Genomic DNA, 14,635 nt, shown 5'->3' with positions numbered 1-14,635 from the left:
ATATTTTATTAAAAACAAATGTGTAAAAAGTATCTCATTGTTTGGGGTTTTTTTTTTTTCCACTACTGCAATAAATCAAATGCCATGACTGAAGATGGGATGACGACTAATGTGTTAGGATTATCACCTAGTCATAACATGGTAGAATCCAACATGTGACTCTGAGTACAGAATGACATGAATAAAAAAAAGAAATAGATTTTGTTGAATTATTCGTTGTCATGGCTGAATAGAAACCTGAGCAGCATCTATTTGTAACTGTAAATAATGGGGATAATGAAAACAAATGAAGAAAGGTAAATTACACACTTTACTGTACAAGCAAACAAATACAGTAATATACACCACAGATAATCACACAATAGTATGTAGTGCCAGCTGCTGGCAAGTGACTGCACAATCACGTGACTGACTCAGTGAACTAATAATGACAATACCCGTCCTCATGAAGGTCCTGGGAGGATTGAGCTGATGGAAGGACTTCAGAGATACCACTACTGAGCAAGGATTTACAACTGAAACGGTAAGTCAGTGCTTATTGTTTGTCGTCGTATAGTTAAGTACTGTACGTGTAGGTCTAAATATTCTACACTGAATTACTAGTTTACACAAGTCAAATCCATGACTCTCAATTATTGCCTTAGTTTTGACTTAGTTAGGGGTGGTGGTGTTGGGGGTGAGGTGGTTTTAGGGGTGAGGTGGAGTTAGGGGTAAAGGTAGTGCGAGGGGATGGTAATCGATAACAAATAACAAATAAATTGAATTAAATGATACTTACAAATAGGCATAGGCCTACGACACTACAGTACAGAAGATCCTCACACACACCATCACCTGAGGCTGAAAAATATAAGTTTTATAGACATTTTATATTTATAATATTAACAATAAAAAATTACAAACAAATACACATTTCGATAATGTAATACAGTATGACAGAATTATAATAATCATGCTGATGTTAATTATTCAAAGCCTACTCAATACTTCATTCCTAGGCCCAGAGACCCACACAACTACCACTAGGCCTACCTTGAAAACAGCACTTAGCTAGCCTAATCTGTATAGAGCCTAGTGGGTGCCCTCTGCCCAGGCCTAGCCCATATTTGCTATCACTTGAATGTGGCTACCTTAGGCCTATAATCACTTACGCATTTGAATCTAATAATTATTAACTTAAACCGTAAATGACTATTAGTCACAGCAACATGCAATAAAATCATAACTACGATAATTTACCTCACCGATTCAAAACTGCACTTGTACGGTACCCTCCCTAGACTGTTGACTGTTGCGAGAAAAAGTTTTAGTTATGGAACGCTGCGACCACATGAAAACTTGTGAAAATATGGCTCTATTTTTCGAGATTACAGTATTGTAATATCTGTGTTGTAATTACTATTTTTGATTATGCCTTGACTGTGCCTAATTATATATAATCATAGGCAAACGTTTTCTTATCATCTTTATTATCAACTACATTATTCACAAATAAATTTGTTATGATAGATATGTTGATTAAAATGTTAGAAAATTGGCCCAGTAAAAACAAAGTTTCTAAACAAATAATGTGATACACATTTTTTTAATCAAATAATGGACGTTCTCTCTAAAGCAAATTTACGCTGGCTCTATTGATCATGAGCCTTGCGCCCTGTTACAAGACGATAACGTACGAAACTAACCTAAAAAAACATTCAACGATTTAACTGGTATTATAAAATATTATTGCTTACTGCTCTCTTTAATTATCACTGTTTGAAATAACTTTAAGAAGCATGCCGTTAGAATTGCGTATCATACACTATGTGGAATTTATTATACGAAGGTTAGATTAACGCAAGAAAAAGTTCTGAGGTCTTGCAAGGCCCGACAGTTTTTTTAAATGCATTAATATAATGATTTCCACTAGTGGTGTATAGATACACTATTCTAATTGCTTTGTAAGTAAATCGCCGTTTTTGTTTTATAATAAAATTGTTGTTGCCATCGGTTGTGATATGATCAGTAGTCTGTGCGCGTACTACAGCTGTTCGTGCCACTGGTTCGTGCGGATTGCTGTTGAAGTACTCGCCATTATCAGTTTGTGCTAAAATTTGAAGTGAAGGTCGTCAAAAACTCCTAAATAAGGTCATTTTTCAACTTCTTCTTGTATTAACTTCCCTCATACTTAACCGATTTTTGGGGGAATTTAATAATCTTTATAACGATTTAAAAAATATATTTGTATTCATAACACATCGTACTTTTGATTTTATTCAGACACACTCGTGTTTTGTTTGTTTGTTTTTTTCAATAAAAACAGTAAAAATCTGCCGAAACCGCCTAGTTGTCGTTAGCTTTAATATAAATCCCTCTACAGTCGAACGAAATTGGTAACTGTTCAACTGGAAACTCCATTTGAAAGCATTATTTGTCTTTTAAATCATATCTAAACATGAATTTGATTGGTTCAGAAGTTTCATCTGACAAATCAGATTTATGAAGTTCATTGAAAACTCCTTCCCAGGCGCATATTACACAAGCATAACCATCTAATGCTCACATGAAAAAATAGTGCACAGTTAGGGGTAGGAAAACAACATTGGGAACTACAGTGATTATGTCATGATTAACTTATAATTAGCGTTAACGCATACCTCAGGTTTATATTAGTAATTAGTTCTAATATAAGCCTGAGGTATGCTCTAACTCTTTATTAGTAATATTGTTACACAGCAGGTAGTGTAACATCACTGATCTATAACAGCTAAGTTAGAGATCAATGTGGATCATCTCCCTCAGCTCTCCTCATATACGGTATGTAAAACAAGACGCTACTGGCGCTCCATAAATATAAAAAATTTTAACATTTGCCCTAAATGCAAACCACGTGTCGCACTGTTTACTCCAAATCAGAAACATCTAGTTGGGCTATACTTTAAGACCGAAGGTCAAAACATAACAATCCATAAAAATCCTAACCAAAATTAGGAAGTGTACCAACTCACAAAGATTTCTTACTCTTTTTCTACTACTACTAGGGCCTAGTCTGGGTCCTAGTTAGGCCTAGGCTAGAAGGCTTGGATTGGAAAAAGGTCGTCGGTTGTTGGAGAGACTCGCCGGAAGGGAAGAGTGCTCAATCGTGTGGCGCCGTGGTCTGCTGCTGTTCTGGCAGTAAAAGGTCGACGCTATAGGCTTGGCCTGGCTAGGCCTAAGTAATCTGTGGGACGTCAGGACTCAATATTTAGATTTTCGCTCAACTTTGTAATATAATACACCTGCAAGAATTATAAACAACCATGGCGAGAAAAAAACAGGTAGGAAAAATGAGGATGTTGGGTTTAGAAGGTAACTGATTGATTGACAAGATTGAATTCCACTATATGTATGATTGAAGTAGGCCTAGTGATGATGTTGCTGTGTTGCATGTTGAATGTGGAATGGTTTTTTTGAAATCACATCAAATCTTCATAGAAGCACCAAATCACTCGGAGGTTTTTTAATTAATTATAATTTTTCTCTTCAATCGCTGTTATATTAAAAGATAAGAAATTGTTAATGTGCAATATTGCACTGGAAATTTGTTTTCTCCTTGACATTATGAAACATCTAAATTCACTTGAAAACATAGTACAATATAATGCACTTGTCAATTGTAGTCCCGGTCCCGGCCCCCCCGGACCCGGACCAGCGAGGACTTAGCCAGGGATGTAATTTCTGAAATGGTTATGTGAATGTCCCGGCAATGAATGCACGGCATCGTTGTAACATACATCCCTGGCTAAGTCCCCGCCACTTAACGCTGGGAAATATTTTGTAGTTCTGGTAAATGCTTTCCTAATAAAAGATAAGATGATAAGGCTTACTTGAAATGGACAAGTGCATAAAAGACACTTAAAATTCACAACAATTTTGAAATTGATATTTTAAAATTAGTAAAAAGTCAGCTGAACATGGCTACAACTTAAAATAAACTCTCTAAAGCTATGGGATACGTGATAAAAATTGATAAAATTAAAATAAAAGTTTAAGAAAGACTGAGATTTGACAGTTAAAATAGAGGAAGGGCCTGGGAAGTAATATTGAATTATTAATGCTTGACAACGTTCTCCAGTTTATTTGCGAACAGCTTGACTGTTACAGTATAAATTTGAATCTGGTACAAAGGAGTTTCTATATCTGGAGGGACGGATTTGAGGTACACACAGCCTAAAACCTGATCTACTAATGGTAGGCCTATAATTGTCGTAGGGGATGTATTTCATCTCTCATTATTTTGTTAATTTGAGACCTATAATGTTAGTAATTTTGAAATATTTCAGGGACGGAGTAAGAAAAAATCGAAGATAATGAAAGTAACAAATCAAGAGAGCTCTGTAAAAGGGCCACACACATTTGTCTTCCAACGTGGTACAGTTGGTAAAAACGTTCAACAGCTTGTGTTGGACACACGGCGAATTATGGAGCCTTTTACTTCTACTGGACTGAGAGTAAGTATACTGTAATGTCACTATTTTTTTGTTTTGGTAAAGCAACCCATTGGCGTTTTGGTAAAGCAACCCATTGGCGGGGTATTGGCTAAGCAGTTGTTAACATTGATAAGGATTAGTCTCTATAGTAGGGGCCTAGCACACTATCCTTCCAAAACGAAATTCAGTTTTGTTTATTTATTTTTCATTTTTTCTTTCTTTATTCTAAAATACACTTTCAATACAACATACTTGTTTCCAGAATGGTTCAGTTAGATTAAATACAAAAAAGTAACAAAATATACAATTAATAAAAGCAGCTTTAACTAAAGTAAAACAACAAATTCTCATCGTGGAATTTAAGTATACATTGAACAGAGTAAAGTAGAACATACAATCACTAAAAGTAACTTGCACTAATAAATGTAAAACAAGAGTTTATCTTTCAATTTTCAATTAAAGAATTTCAAAGGTAATTACAAAATCAGTGTAAAATTATGAACAGTTAAGTTTGAAGTAAAAATTATGAGATATAATGTGAAAAACAGAAGTTAAACTTTAAATTTTCAGAGTGAAATTAAAGAAAATACTTTACAACCCTTTTATATTAAAAGTAAAAGAAAATTTCTGTGTAGTAAAATTCATTTTAAGGTAAAAAAGATTAATACATTTTATGAATTTTATATTTGAATAAAGTTTAAATTATTTTTTGAAGGTTGAAATTGTCATATTTTGGACGTCAGTTTTCATATTAATAGGTAGAGAATCCCATAAAATGGTTGATCTGTAATTAAATGTTCTTTTTTTACATTGTGAAGTATTACATGTACTATTCAATTAATTTCTTTAGTTTGTGCCAAAAATGAAGTTGCATTCTTTTGGTTGTTTGTTTTTTTTTTTTGCAATTATTTGGATTATCAAGATGTTGTTATGGTAAATAAATTATGCCACTTAGAAAGAAGAAAGCAAAATGGCCCATGCTACATATGGAAAATATTTATAGTCTACAGTCTGTAACCATTCTTAGTACCTGGGTAAAAAAATGGTTGTTCTTCTGACCTTGAAAGCTGTCTCAATAAAATTCCTCCAGCATCAAATGTCATCTGTACACTGTAATAGCCTAACAGTTTTTCTACTCGAAGACATTAATGTTGCCTCTGACCGGCGGTTGCACGGTCCTGCACTTTTTCCAGCCTGCTTTACAGTAGTACAGCCATTTTTAATGGTGAAAACTTTATTGTCAGCTGGTACAGTAGTATACAGTACAGAAAAAAATAGCTTAGTGATGAGGACATACGGTAAAATCTACCAATTATAAACATAATTTTATGTTGTTACATTTTTCAAAGGCACGGAAGAAAAATGTGTTGAAGGATTTCATCAGTGTTGCTGGTCCACTCGGCGTCTCTCACTTGCTCACTTTCTCAAAAACGCAAACCTCTGTGAACATGGTATGTATGAAAACAGTTGAAAGTGACAATCTCTCTAAATAATGCCTTTAAATTTCAATGGTCTAAAAAAATTCACGGGATAAATTGTGTTAGTAGCGACAATAGCACAAAATTAATGTTTTGTCATTGGTAACACATCTCTTACATACATAGATTGTTCATATGACAAATTTTGTAAAGTTTTCATTTGTGAAGCATGGAAATGAAGATCTTCCCTTAAAAGATTTTCCCTTAAACATTTTTGAAGTATATATTTTTTTCCACATTGCTAATTTCACAGTCTTAAATCTTTTTTTACCTACTGTATTATATATTTTATACATTTAAAATACCCTTAATATACTGTATACGAATGTGGAACATTTAGTTAAAAAATGGTATACTACTGTAGAAAGTTTATTCATTTTTTTTAAATTTTTTTTTTATAGAGAATCATACGCCTTCCTAAAGGACCCACCATAACATTTAAAGTTAAACAGGTTAGTATAAAGAATTTAGATAATTTATTTCTATCAAGTAGAGACCAATATGCTTTATTGTTTTGTTAGTATCACAATGATGTAATACTTTTTGAATCATTGAGGTCGACAACTAGTAGCTAACCTAGATTGCTTTGCTATTATGAGATGATTATGAGAAGTAGAAAATAATCTCTGTTCGTAATCTACTGAATGAATAAATCCACTTTAGATGATGGTTTTATTTATCATGTCCTCATATTGAATGTTTATAACTTTCCATAAGAACTAAACAAAAATTAATGGAAGCTCTTGCTGTTCTTGTTCTGACTCTGTTGAATACGTTCATCATTAAATTTGTCTCTAAATCTTTGAAATTGCAATGGAATGCTTGAAGATTACACCTAGTCTGGTACGTCAATATAAACTATACATTGCAATGGTCATTTTCAGCTGTAATTATGAGCCTAATGGTTGCGAAGTTGTGTTTATTCTGACAATGTCAGAGAGGCAGCATTTTTAAGTTCCAATAACATACCACCTTCATACACCATTATATGTCATTTTATCCACATTAACACCTTTTAACCAATCAGATCTACTCTCTTTCAGTATTGTCTTATCCGTGATGTAGTTTCGCAGTTAAAACGCCCCAACATGTACGCATCCCAGTTTCGTCACCCGCCGCTATTGGTTCTCAACAACTTCAACAGTGATTCAATGCACATGAAACTCATGGCAACTATGTTTCAGAACATGTTCCCATCAATCAACGTACACACAGTAAGTGTCATAGAGGGGACTGCAAATATCAAAAGAGTGTTCTGTTGCAATATATTTTGATAATGGCACCTTTATATAGGAAAGTGGTTATCATACAGGAGGTTGTCAAATACATAGATAATCACACTTTTAAAAAGTATGATTCAAAGCTGGCTGTTGCATATTTCAAGGCATTAGCAAGTTTTCGCAAACTTTTGAAAATGATAATGAATACGATTACGTCGTCATCATAATCGTTATTCTGCCTAAAACATTCTTGAAAATAAATATACGAGCTGAATATGATTGTTGATACATGTAACAGATATAGCCTACGTTGTGACAGATATGCTATTGTACGGGATGGATTGACTAAACATTTGATGACATAGCCTTATTGGTTGTCGTTTTCGTAAGCTTGTGAAACTTCCCTATTATGGAGGAAAATTGATTTGAATATGTGTTGCAGTAGTTCAGTTTATAATAATTCTCTCTTTATTTTTCTATTATTAATATGTTATATAAATGGATTTTTTCTAATAATTACAGGTTAAATTGAACACAATTCGTAGGTGCGTGCTTCTGAACTATGACCCAAACACAAACTTGATTGAGCTGCGGCACTAGTGAGTACCTATATGATTAATCAGTGTTATGCAGGTATTATATGTGACCCAAGCTCACAAACAGGCTGTAAACTCGTCCTCAAGCCAAAATGAGTTTTTGTTATAATGGCATAAAACATATCATTTACTTTAAAATGACAGTTAAACTCAATCGGGGAAGCAAAGTTATGACCGTTTGAATAATTGTCATCTTCTCAACTTTCTTAAATCAGGTTTTGAGAAAAATGCTTTTATTTTTGGCAATTTCCCATTTGAAAATGGCTAAATTTTGCCTTTTACAGTTTGAATTTTAAACTCAAACTTTAGGAATAGTAAGATTAATAATTATACTTTATTTATTACACAAAAACCCAATTCACATGAAATTCATATTTTATGGCATGTTCTGGCTATTGAGGCTTGTTTCTCAATACAGTGCTGTGCGAGTTTACAGCCTGTTTGTGAGCTTGGGTCAGTCACATATATTATATTATAAAGTTCTTCAAAGATAAGCCAATTATAAAATGGAACTTACCAGCTATGTTTCAGTTGATACAGTGACATCGTTCATTCTCTGGTGATCTTGTATGTAAGCTCTTGCGTCAGCCTTTTATCTTCATTGCAGATCATCATATATGTGGTTTAGATCATGTCCTACTTAATCCTGATTAATATTGTTGCTTGTTTTGCATGTCTATAGTGGTTCTTTGATTTTTCTTTCTATTATTATATTATAACAATATTTATAAAGCTAAAAAAAACCCCTTTTTTGTTGTGATGTCAGATATATATTGAGATCAAGTAAGTAGTATAATGGCCTGACTATTCGATGGTCATCAGCAGCAGCGTGTTACATGGCACAGCTGAACAAAAGCTTCTGCCACATTATGCCATGTCTCTGTCTCCGGTACAGGTACTGGTAGGGGCATTTATAATGTTCCTCTTCCTTGCGGTTATAAAGTGTGGTTCTTTTCCCTGGTTATTGGGTCCACATGCCAAGTGTTGCTGCTGGTAATCAGTGCAGGAGCAGGCAACCCCACCATTATATTAGTCCTGATTATTGACGAGCTTGAAAAATCCATCTTGCCTTTGAACTTTATTATTGAACATTATTCCAAATTCTCAAGATTTATTGAAATTATATACAGTCCAGACAGTAAATTTATGTGGATAGGCACGTCTAGATAGTAATTATTGAATTTTCTTTCACATGAACAGCTCTATTAAAGTGGTCCCAGCTGGTATGAGTCGCAGTGTCAAGAAACTGTTACAAACCAAAGTACCAAACTTAAGTAGATATACTGATGTCAGTGAGTACTTTACCAAGTAAGAAATCATATTTTTCATTGAATTATATGTTAATACAAAGATCATATTAATAATACTAATTAATTTAAATAGATGTATGATATAGAATCACATATCAACAAAATATGTTAACTGTTCCCACAAAACCTGGACAAATTCACAAGTTAATATCTTGAGAAAATCAGTAATAATTATTTTCTGAAGTAAAAATAAACTTTGGCATGCTATGCTGGGCAGCCTGGAGTTTTTATTCCATACTCTGCAGTATGTCTAGCAGGTAAAATGCATTGGTTTAGACTGCATTTCAACACAATATGACACAAAATAAATGTTTTGTTTTATTATAGTGCTGGTAATTTATCTGAAAGCGAGGCTGAGCAAGATGGCCCCCACAACGAAGTAAATCTTCCACAATCAATTGGTAGCCGAGGCAACATGACAGCCGAGAAGAGTGCCATTAGGTTGGTTGAGGTATGCATAAACTGTTGTGTTTATCATTTGTTATATCGGCACCTGGCTTTAAATCCTAAACATTTGTATTTAAAACAAATCACGGTTAACATTATACTCAATATTATTATGATCTTTAAATTATTACTTACAAGTCTATTTCAGTATTCTGTAGTGAGATTTATATATTAATTTAAAAATCAATAAAAAATTTGAATTATTCATCTAATTCTATGTGACAAATAAATGTGATATGCCCATATTTGGGTGTACTATGACATCATCATGCCTCGATATGGCCACATCACACAGATTTGTCACATAAGATTTGATATTCTGGATGAGCTTTTAGAGTGTGATCAATTATTTATATGAAACTCCCAATGAGACAACAAATTAAATCAATTCAATTTTACTGATTTCCAGTAATATGATCAGTATTCTGTGTGCGGATTTACACTTAGCTGTGCGTATGCTGATTTGTGCTCCTGCGGTACTCGTTAACTCACAGATTGTCAATTATAATATTGAATTATTATGTTTTTCAAGTTTTTAGCACACTGACAGCAGAATTATGCTCAAATGTTTAGAAGTGGAATGTGAATTTTAGCAATAATGATCTGAATTTTGTGTAATTTAGCTAAGCAATTATTCTAACGTTACACACTATTATAATATTCTTTTTTCAAAATAGGTTTATAGATTTTGTAACTGCAGAAATATATAGTTTAAAGTCAATTCCCGTGCCATTTCTATTCCTAAAAATAGCAATATTTTCTTAATAAATGAAAACAATGAAAACTTTATTACAATTAATTATATTTATAAACCTTATCAAATACAAGTCATGGTTGAATGAGAATTAAATAGAAACAAATTATATATAAATTATTGAATCTTTCAGATTGGACCTCGTATTCAATTGCAACTTGTTAAGATTGAAGAAGGTGTTTGCAATGGAGACATCATCTACCATCAATTTGGTGAGTTATTTTCAGAAGTTTCATCTCAGACTACCGGAGAGCTATGTTAGGCTATGAAGTTTAGTTTCCAGTGTCAGGATGTATAGCTTCTTCCAGTCGTGGTGTGGATCTACACATTGATTGAGTGTCCACAGATTCAAGTATTCTTGGGATGTGCGCAGGTGGATTCAGTGCTTTGGTTTCAGGATTCCTTCTTCAGCTGTATTGTTGTTGGCTCTCCAAGCTACCAAAAAAGGGAGGATTGTCTCCCTGTGTACCACCAGAAGGACCCCAATGGAAATCAGTCTTTAGGCGTTAGTGGGTTATCCTTGGTAAATTTTCGCACCAAATAAATCCAATCTTGTGACTTAATCTTAAATATAATAATGTGGAATTTTTTCTCCGTGAATACATTATTTTCACTACAATACAAACATTTTCATATACTGAAATATGTTAACAGTTGGAAAACCTAAACAATGAAAACAAGATATTGATTAATGCATTGAACATAGTTAGATCTTTCAAGGGAGAATTTGTAATAAAAACAAATGCAAAAGAAATGTTCACACTGTAGAAACTGCAGTTATTTTATCTTTTTTTTAATTTGATTTTCAGTAAAGAAAACGGAGGAGGAAATTGCTGCTGCAAAAACGGCAAGAGAAAAGAAAAAGTAAGTTGTCTAGCACGTTAAAATGATTTTTTTTGTGAGTAAAAATTGTAAGAAAGCCTGGAATTATGATGGCAATGGCTACACAAAATACAATTGCCACTCTATTGTGAGGATACTTTAACGATAAGACCATGTACATTGGTAATGCCCCAAATACTTGCTTTACTTCAAGGTTATTGAAGGATAAAAGGAAGAACAAACAAAAGATGAATGTATTACAAAAGAAGGAATTGAGAGAAAAACACAAGGAGAAATCAATTCTAGGAATGCAGAAGAAAAAGGAGCAAGAAGAGAAACAGGATTCAGATGCTGACAGTAGTAAGTAGAGTATATTCATTAATAAACTATTATTACAGAAGTAAACCATGCTGCACAAGCCATCAATGGTGCAATTCAGGCTTTCTAGGCATGACTGGCTGAGAATGGTCATTGTATGATTTGAACTACAGGGGTGCAGACAGGGCATGTACCCATGGTGCTGAATTGAGGGGGACACCAAAATGGGCCTGGACAATAATTAAATAGGTCTTTCAGGTAAAAGTTTAATGGCGGAGCTGTACTCAAGTCATTAAGTATAAATTTTAGCATAAAATTTATATGCTAAGTGTCCACAAGCTCAGAAAAAAAACATCCAAGCTGGAAAGGAGCACTATTTCTGTTCGTGCCCCAGGCTGTGGACACTAAATACCCTTCTTATGCCAGTGGTTTAAGAATGTGAATGGAAACCACTGTGAAAAAACTTCCTTAATTGTTTTGTTTTTTGTTTTTGTTTTTGTTTTTATTTCAACCATCTTTAAAGAGGGTAACCCTTCCAGTTTAGCCCAGTAGGTTAACTGATATTCAGGGCCCTCTTTAATATAATTATAAAACAGTACAAACAACATCATTACAACATAATAATAATAATAATATTAATAATAATAATAATAATAATAATAATAATAATAATAATAATAATAATAATAATAACAATAACAATAACAATAACAATAACAATAATAATAATAATAATAACGTACAATCCTCATACCAAGTCTTAAAAGTATTAATTGTTTGTAATTGGCAAACAATATTATTTCCATATTTAGGTATTTTAATGTTTCTTTGGCGTCTTTCCGTTACAGTTGAAGCAGTCTCTATGACCAAAGTAGATGACGCAGGTGGTGACGAGGAGGATGATGAAGATGATGCCGAGTACTACAGACGTGAGGTCGGACAAGAACCCGAGCAGGGTACAAAACATTTATTGTCACTATTTTAATTCATATAACTTTCTTTAGTGATGCTTACTGAATTGTTGCTTTTGCTCTCTACGTACTACACACTATAGGCATTTTAGCCTTTTATTCTTTGAGAGTGGCTTTAGGATTGAACTGTTGAGCTATTGCCAAAACGGCATTTACATGCTGTAAGCATAGTGTTGCCTTGGGGAGTTTTTACAGGATTTAATGAACTAAAGAATGATTGGCCAGATAGTGCAATACAGAACTAAAATTTCAAATGTTACATAGTGATACACTGTAGTATTTACTATCTTCTATTTTTGTTTGATTTATGATTAGATTACAGTATTGAATTATGAATTTCTCCTTGTCATACTTCTCCTTCTGAGCATCATCATCATAATCAATGGAACTTTCCTATTAACTTTCACAGGGTTGTTCCAGAAACGAACTCAGATGGGGCTAAAGCGTAAGAAACAGGATGAAAGTGCACCGAAGAGCAGTATCAAGAGATTTAAAAGCCAGAGAAAGAAAACAGCTCCTGCAAATAAACGAGACAAACGCTCAATTGGTATGCCAAGTTCTAACACACAGCGGACTGGCTTTAAAGTTAAGAGAAGCAACTCTTCCAAAAAGTCATTCAAATTCAGGAAAACAAAGGGTGGTAGATAATTAAAGCCTATTTAGAAATGTGTGCCTCTATTGTGATTTTTTTTTATCAGAGTAGTTTAAAGATTGCTGGTTATAAGATAAAAATAAATCCTCATTTATATGAACATCGTTGTTTTAATTGTGTGCTCTCTGACATATTTGACCGAGGTCAAATGGCACTGTACATGCCAAGAATTCTTTTTGTACTGTGTGCCATTCAGCTGCTTTGGGCCAGGTCTGTCTTTTATTATTTGTACCGTAATGTACACCAAACAAAGCTTCTTTTTCGTCTTCTCAATCACTCCATAGCTACACTGAAACAACATTGTGATAGACATTTCCCAGAGTATAAGTAGTACTGAACCATTTCTTAGCCTATCTACCCCAATATGTAATTATTGGGGGTGGAGGGAAAGGGGTTGGGACACTGAATTGTGGTCAGTGCTCCCTTTAACATATTAGTTTGTTTGGTGTTATGGATACATTTTTTATCAAGAATATTATAATTTAGTTGCACTAATTTAGGCAGGGGGAGATTTAAAGGGGGAGGCAGGCCAGCTGCAGGGGGCCCCTTTTTGGAAAGTTAAAAAAAAAAGAAAGTAGAAAAAGAAATAACTGATCGCCAAAAACGCCTCAGGTTATTTTCGGGAGCCCAAAAACAAAAATTCCCCAGACCCCTTACGGTATTGTTGTCTCAATCTGCCCCACTTTTGGCTCCCCTTTCGGACATCTCTGGATCCGCCCATTAGGTTAATGTATGTTTCTTAAATTTAAAGTACAATAATGTTAAATAATTACATGCAGTCATATAAAATATGTACTGCAGAGGAATGAAAATTTTGCAGTTTATTTTTCACTCAATTCAAGAGTAGGTTTACACGCAATTTGTTTCTTTAAGATGCACTGCCCAAAAAATTAAAAAGAGCTCATTTATAAGGATCAAATAAAGTAGGTTATTAACTTCTAACCAGAAACAGTTGGAAAAAAAAAGATGTGCAGATGTTATTTTTTTAAAACAAATCATTTAATTGATTACCAGCCAAGTTGAAGGTTTATGCAAAACAATGCACCAAAGCTATCATCTCTACATTAATCGAACGGAGATTTTCTTTTTCACTGCAAGTTAATAACTTTCTTAAATATTGAATTCAAATATGGAATTGAATTTTTCAACTTGTTAGCTCATGACAGGGTCCAACTTTTTATAAGTAAAATCAAGTTTAATTGCATCAAGACTAATTTCCAGGATTTTTAGTTTTCACTCAATAAAAAGTAGGCCAGAATCAGTATTTCTGAAATTTAAAGTAGAATCGACTCATTTTTGGGGGTTCTCCAGTTGCAGGATTAGCTTTGTACGTTGCCAGGATTTGTCCGACAGGGGGTCCGAGGTCCCCGGTGAGATCAAAGTGGGCATCAAAGTCTTTCGCTTGTGGGCCAGGAACAAAGTCCGCAAAAAATGACAATTTAGGGGTTTCAATTGATTTTAGATTTGTTTTTTTCCCCGGATGAAGAAGCGGTATTGGTAATGTCAAAAATATCCATCCGGATTTGTATTCAGGATAGCTTTTTTGAACTCCAACCTTCAAAATCAACTAATTAATTATTTATCTATTATGTTTCCAGTCTTTCCAAATTTGGCCT

At 33.7% G+C, this 14,635-nt stretch overlaps 2 protein-coding genes across 6 annotated transcripts in view; one reads left to right on the top strand and one right to left on the bottom strand.

Moving 5' to 3' along the window:
• Positions 1–1,255, bottom strand: part of LOC117102705 (D-galactonate transporter-like) — a 20,458-nt gene extending 19,203 nt beyond the window's left edge. For 2 of the 4 annotated variants that reach the window (XM_033243093.1, XM_033243091.1), the window contains exons 1-2: positions 1,240–1,255; positions 779–840 (exon numbers count right to left, since the gene is read on the bottom strand). The gene's annotated coding sequence lies outside the window, so the exon portion shown is untranslated. Of the gene's footprint in view, positions 1–778; positions 841–1,239 lie in introns of those variants that run through there. The other 2 variants (XM_033243095.1, XM_033243092.1) reach the window with 2 other exon arrangements.
• Positions 417–13,122, top strand: LOC117102706 (suppressor of SWI4 1 homolog). 2 transcript variants are annotated; one of them, XM_033243098.1, is made up of 14 exons: positions 417–523; positions 3,024–3,299; positions 4,305–4,472; positions 5,801–5,902; positions 6,331–6,381; positions 6,973–7,143; positions 7,672–7,748; positions 8,946–9,053; positions 9,383–9,506; positions 10,390–10,468; positions 11,066–11,120; positions 11,293–11,438; positions 12,245–12,352; positions 12,777–13,122. In XM_033243098.1, the coding sequence occupies exons 2-14, from the start codon at positions 3,282–3,284 to the stop codon at positions 13,013–13,015; spliced, it is 1,446 nt and encodes a 481-aa protein (XP_033098989.1). In that variant the 5' UTR covers positions 417–523; positions 3,024–3,281; the 3' UTR covers positions 13,016–13,122. The 2 variants fall into 2 exon arrangements, with proteins under 2 accessions (XP_033098989.1, XP_033098988.1); XM_033243097.1 differs by lacking the exon at positions 417–523 and having other exon boundaries at positions 2,871–3,299.
• Positions 13,123–14,635: the final 1,513 nt, after the last annotated feature.

This window comes from Anneissia japonica, unplaced genomic scaffold (assembly GCF_011630105.1).
Source record: "Anneissia japonica isolate Jap-2015-1 unplaced genomic scaffold, ASM1163010v1 scaffold287628_len271844_cov180, whole genome shotgun sequence".
In the NCBI taxonomy this organism is placed as follows: Eukaryota; Metazoa; Echinodermata; class Crinoidea; order Comatulida; family Comatulidae; genus Anneissia; species Anneissia japonica.
This window is presented reverse-complemented; position numbering and strand designations above follow the sequence as displayed.

Coding starts and splice junctions, on each gene's coding strand:
- LOC117102706 (XM_033243098.1), top strand. Junction 7,749..8,945: donor TTGATTGAGCTGCGGCACTA/GTGAGTACCTAT, acceptor TCACATGAACAG/CTCTATTAAAGTGGTCCCAG. Junction 9,507..10,389: donor GTGCCATTAGGTTGGTTGAG/GTATGCATAAAC, acceptor TGAATCTTTCAG/ATTGGACCTCGTATTCAATT.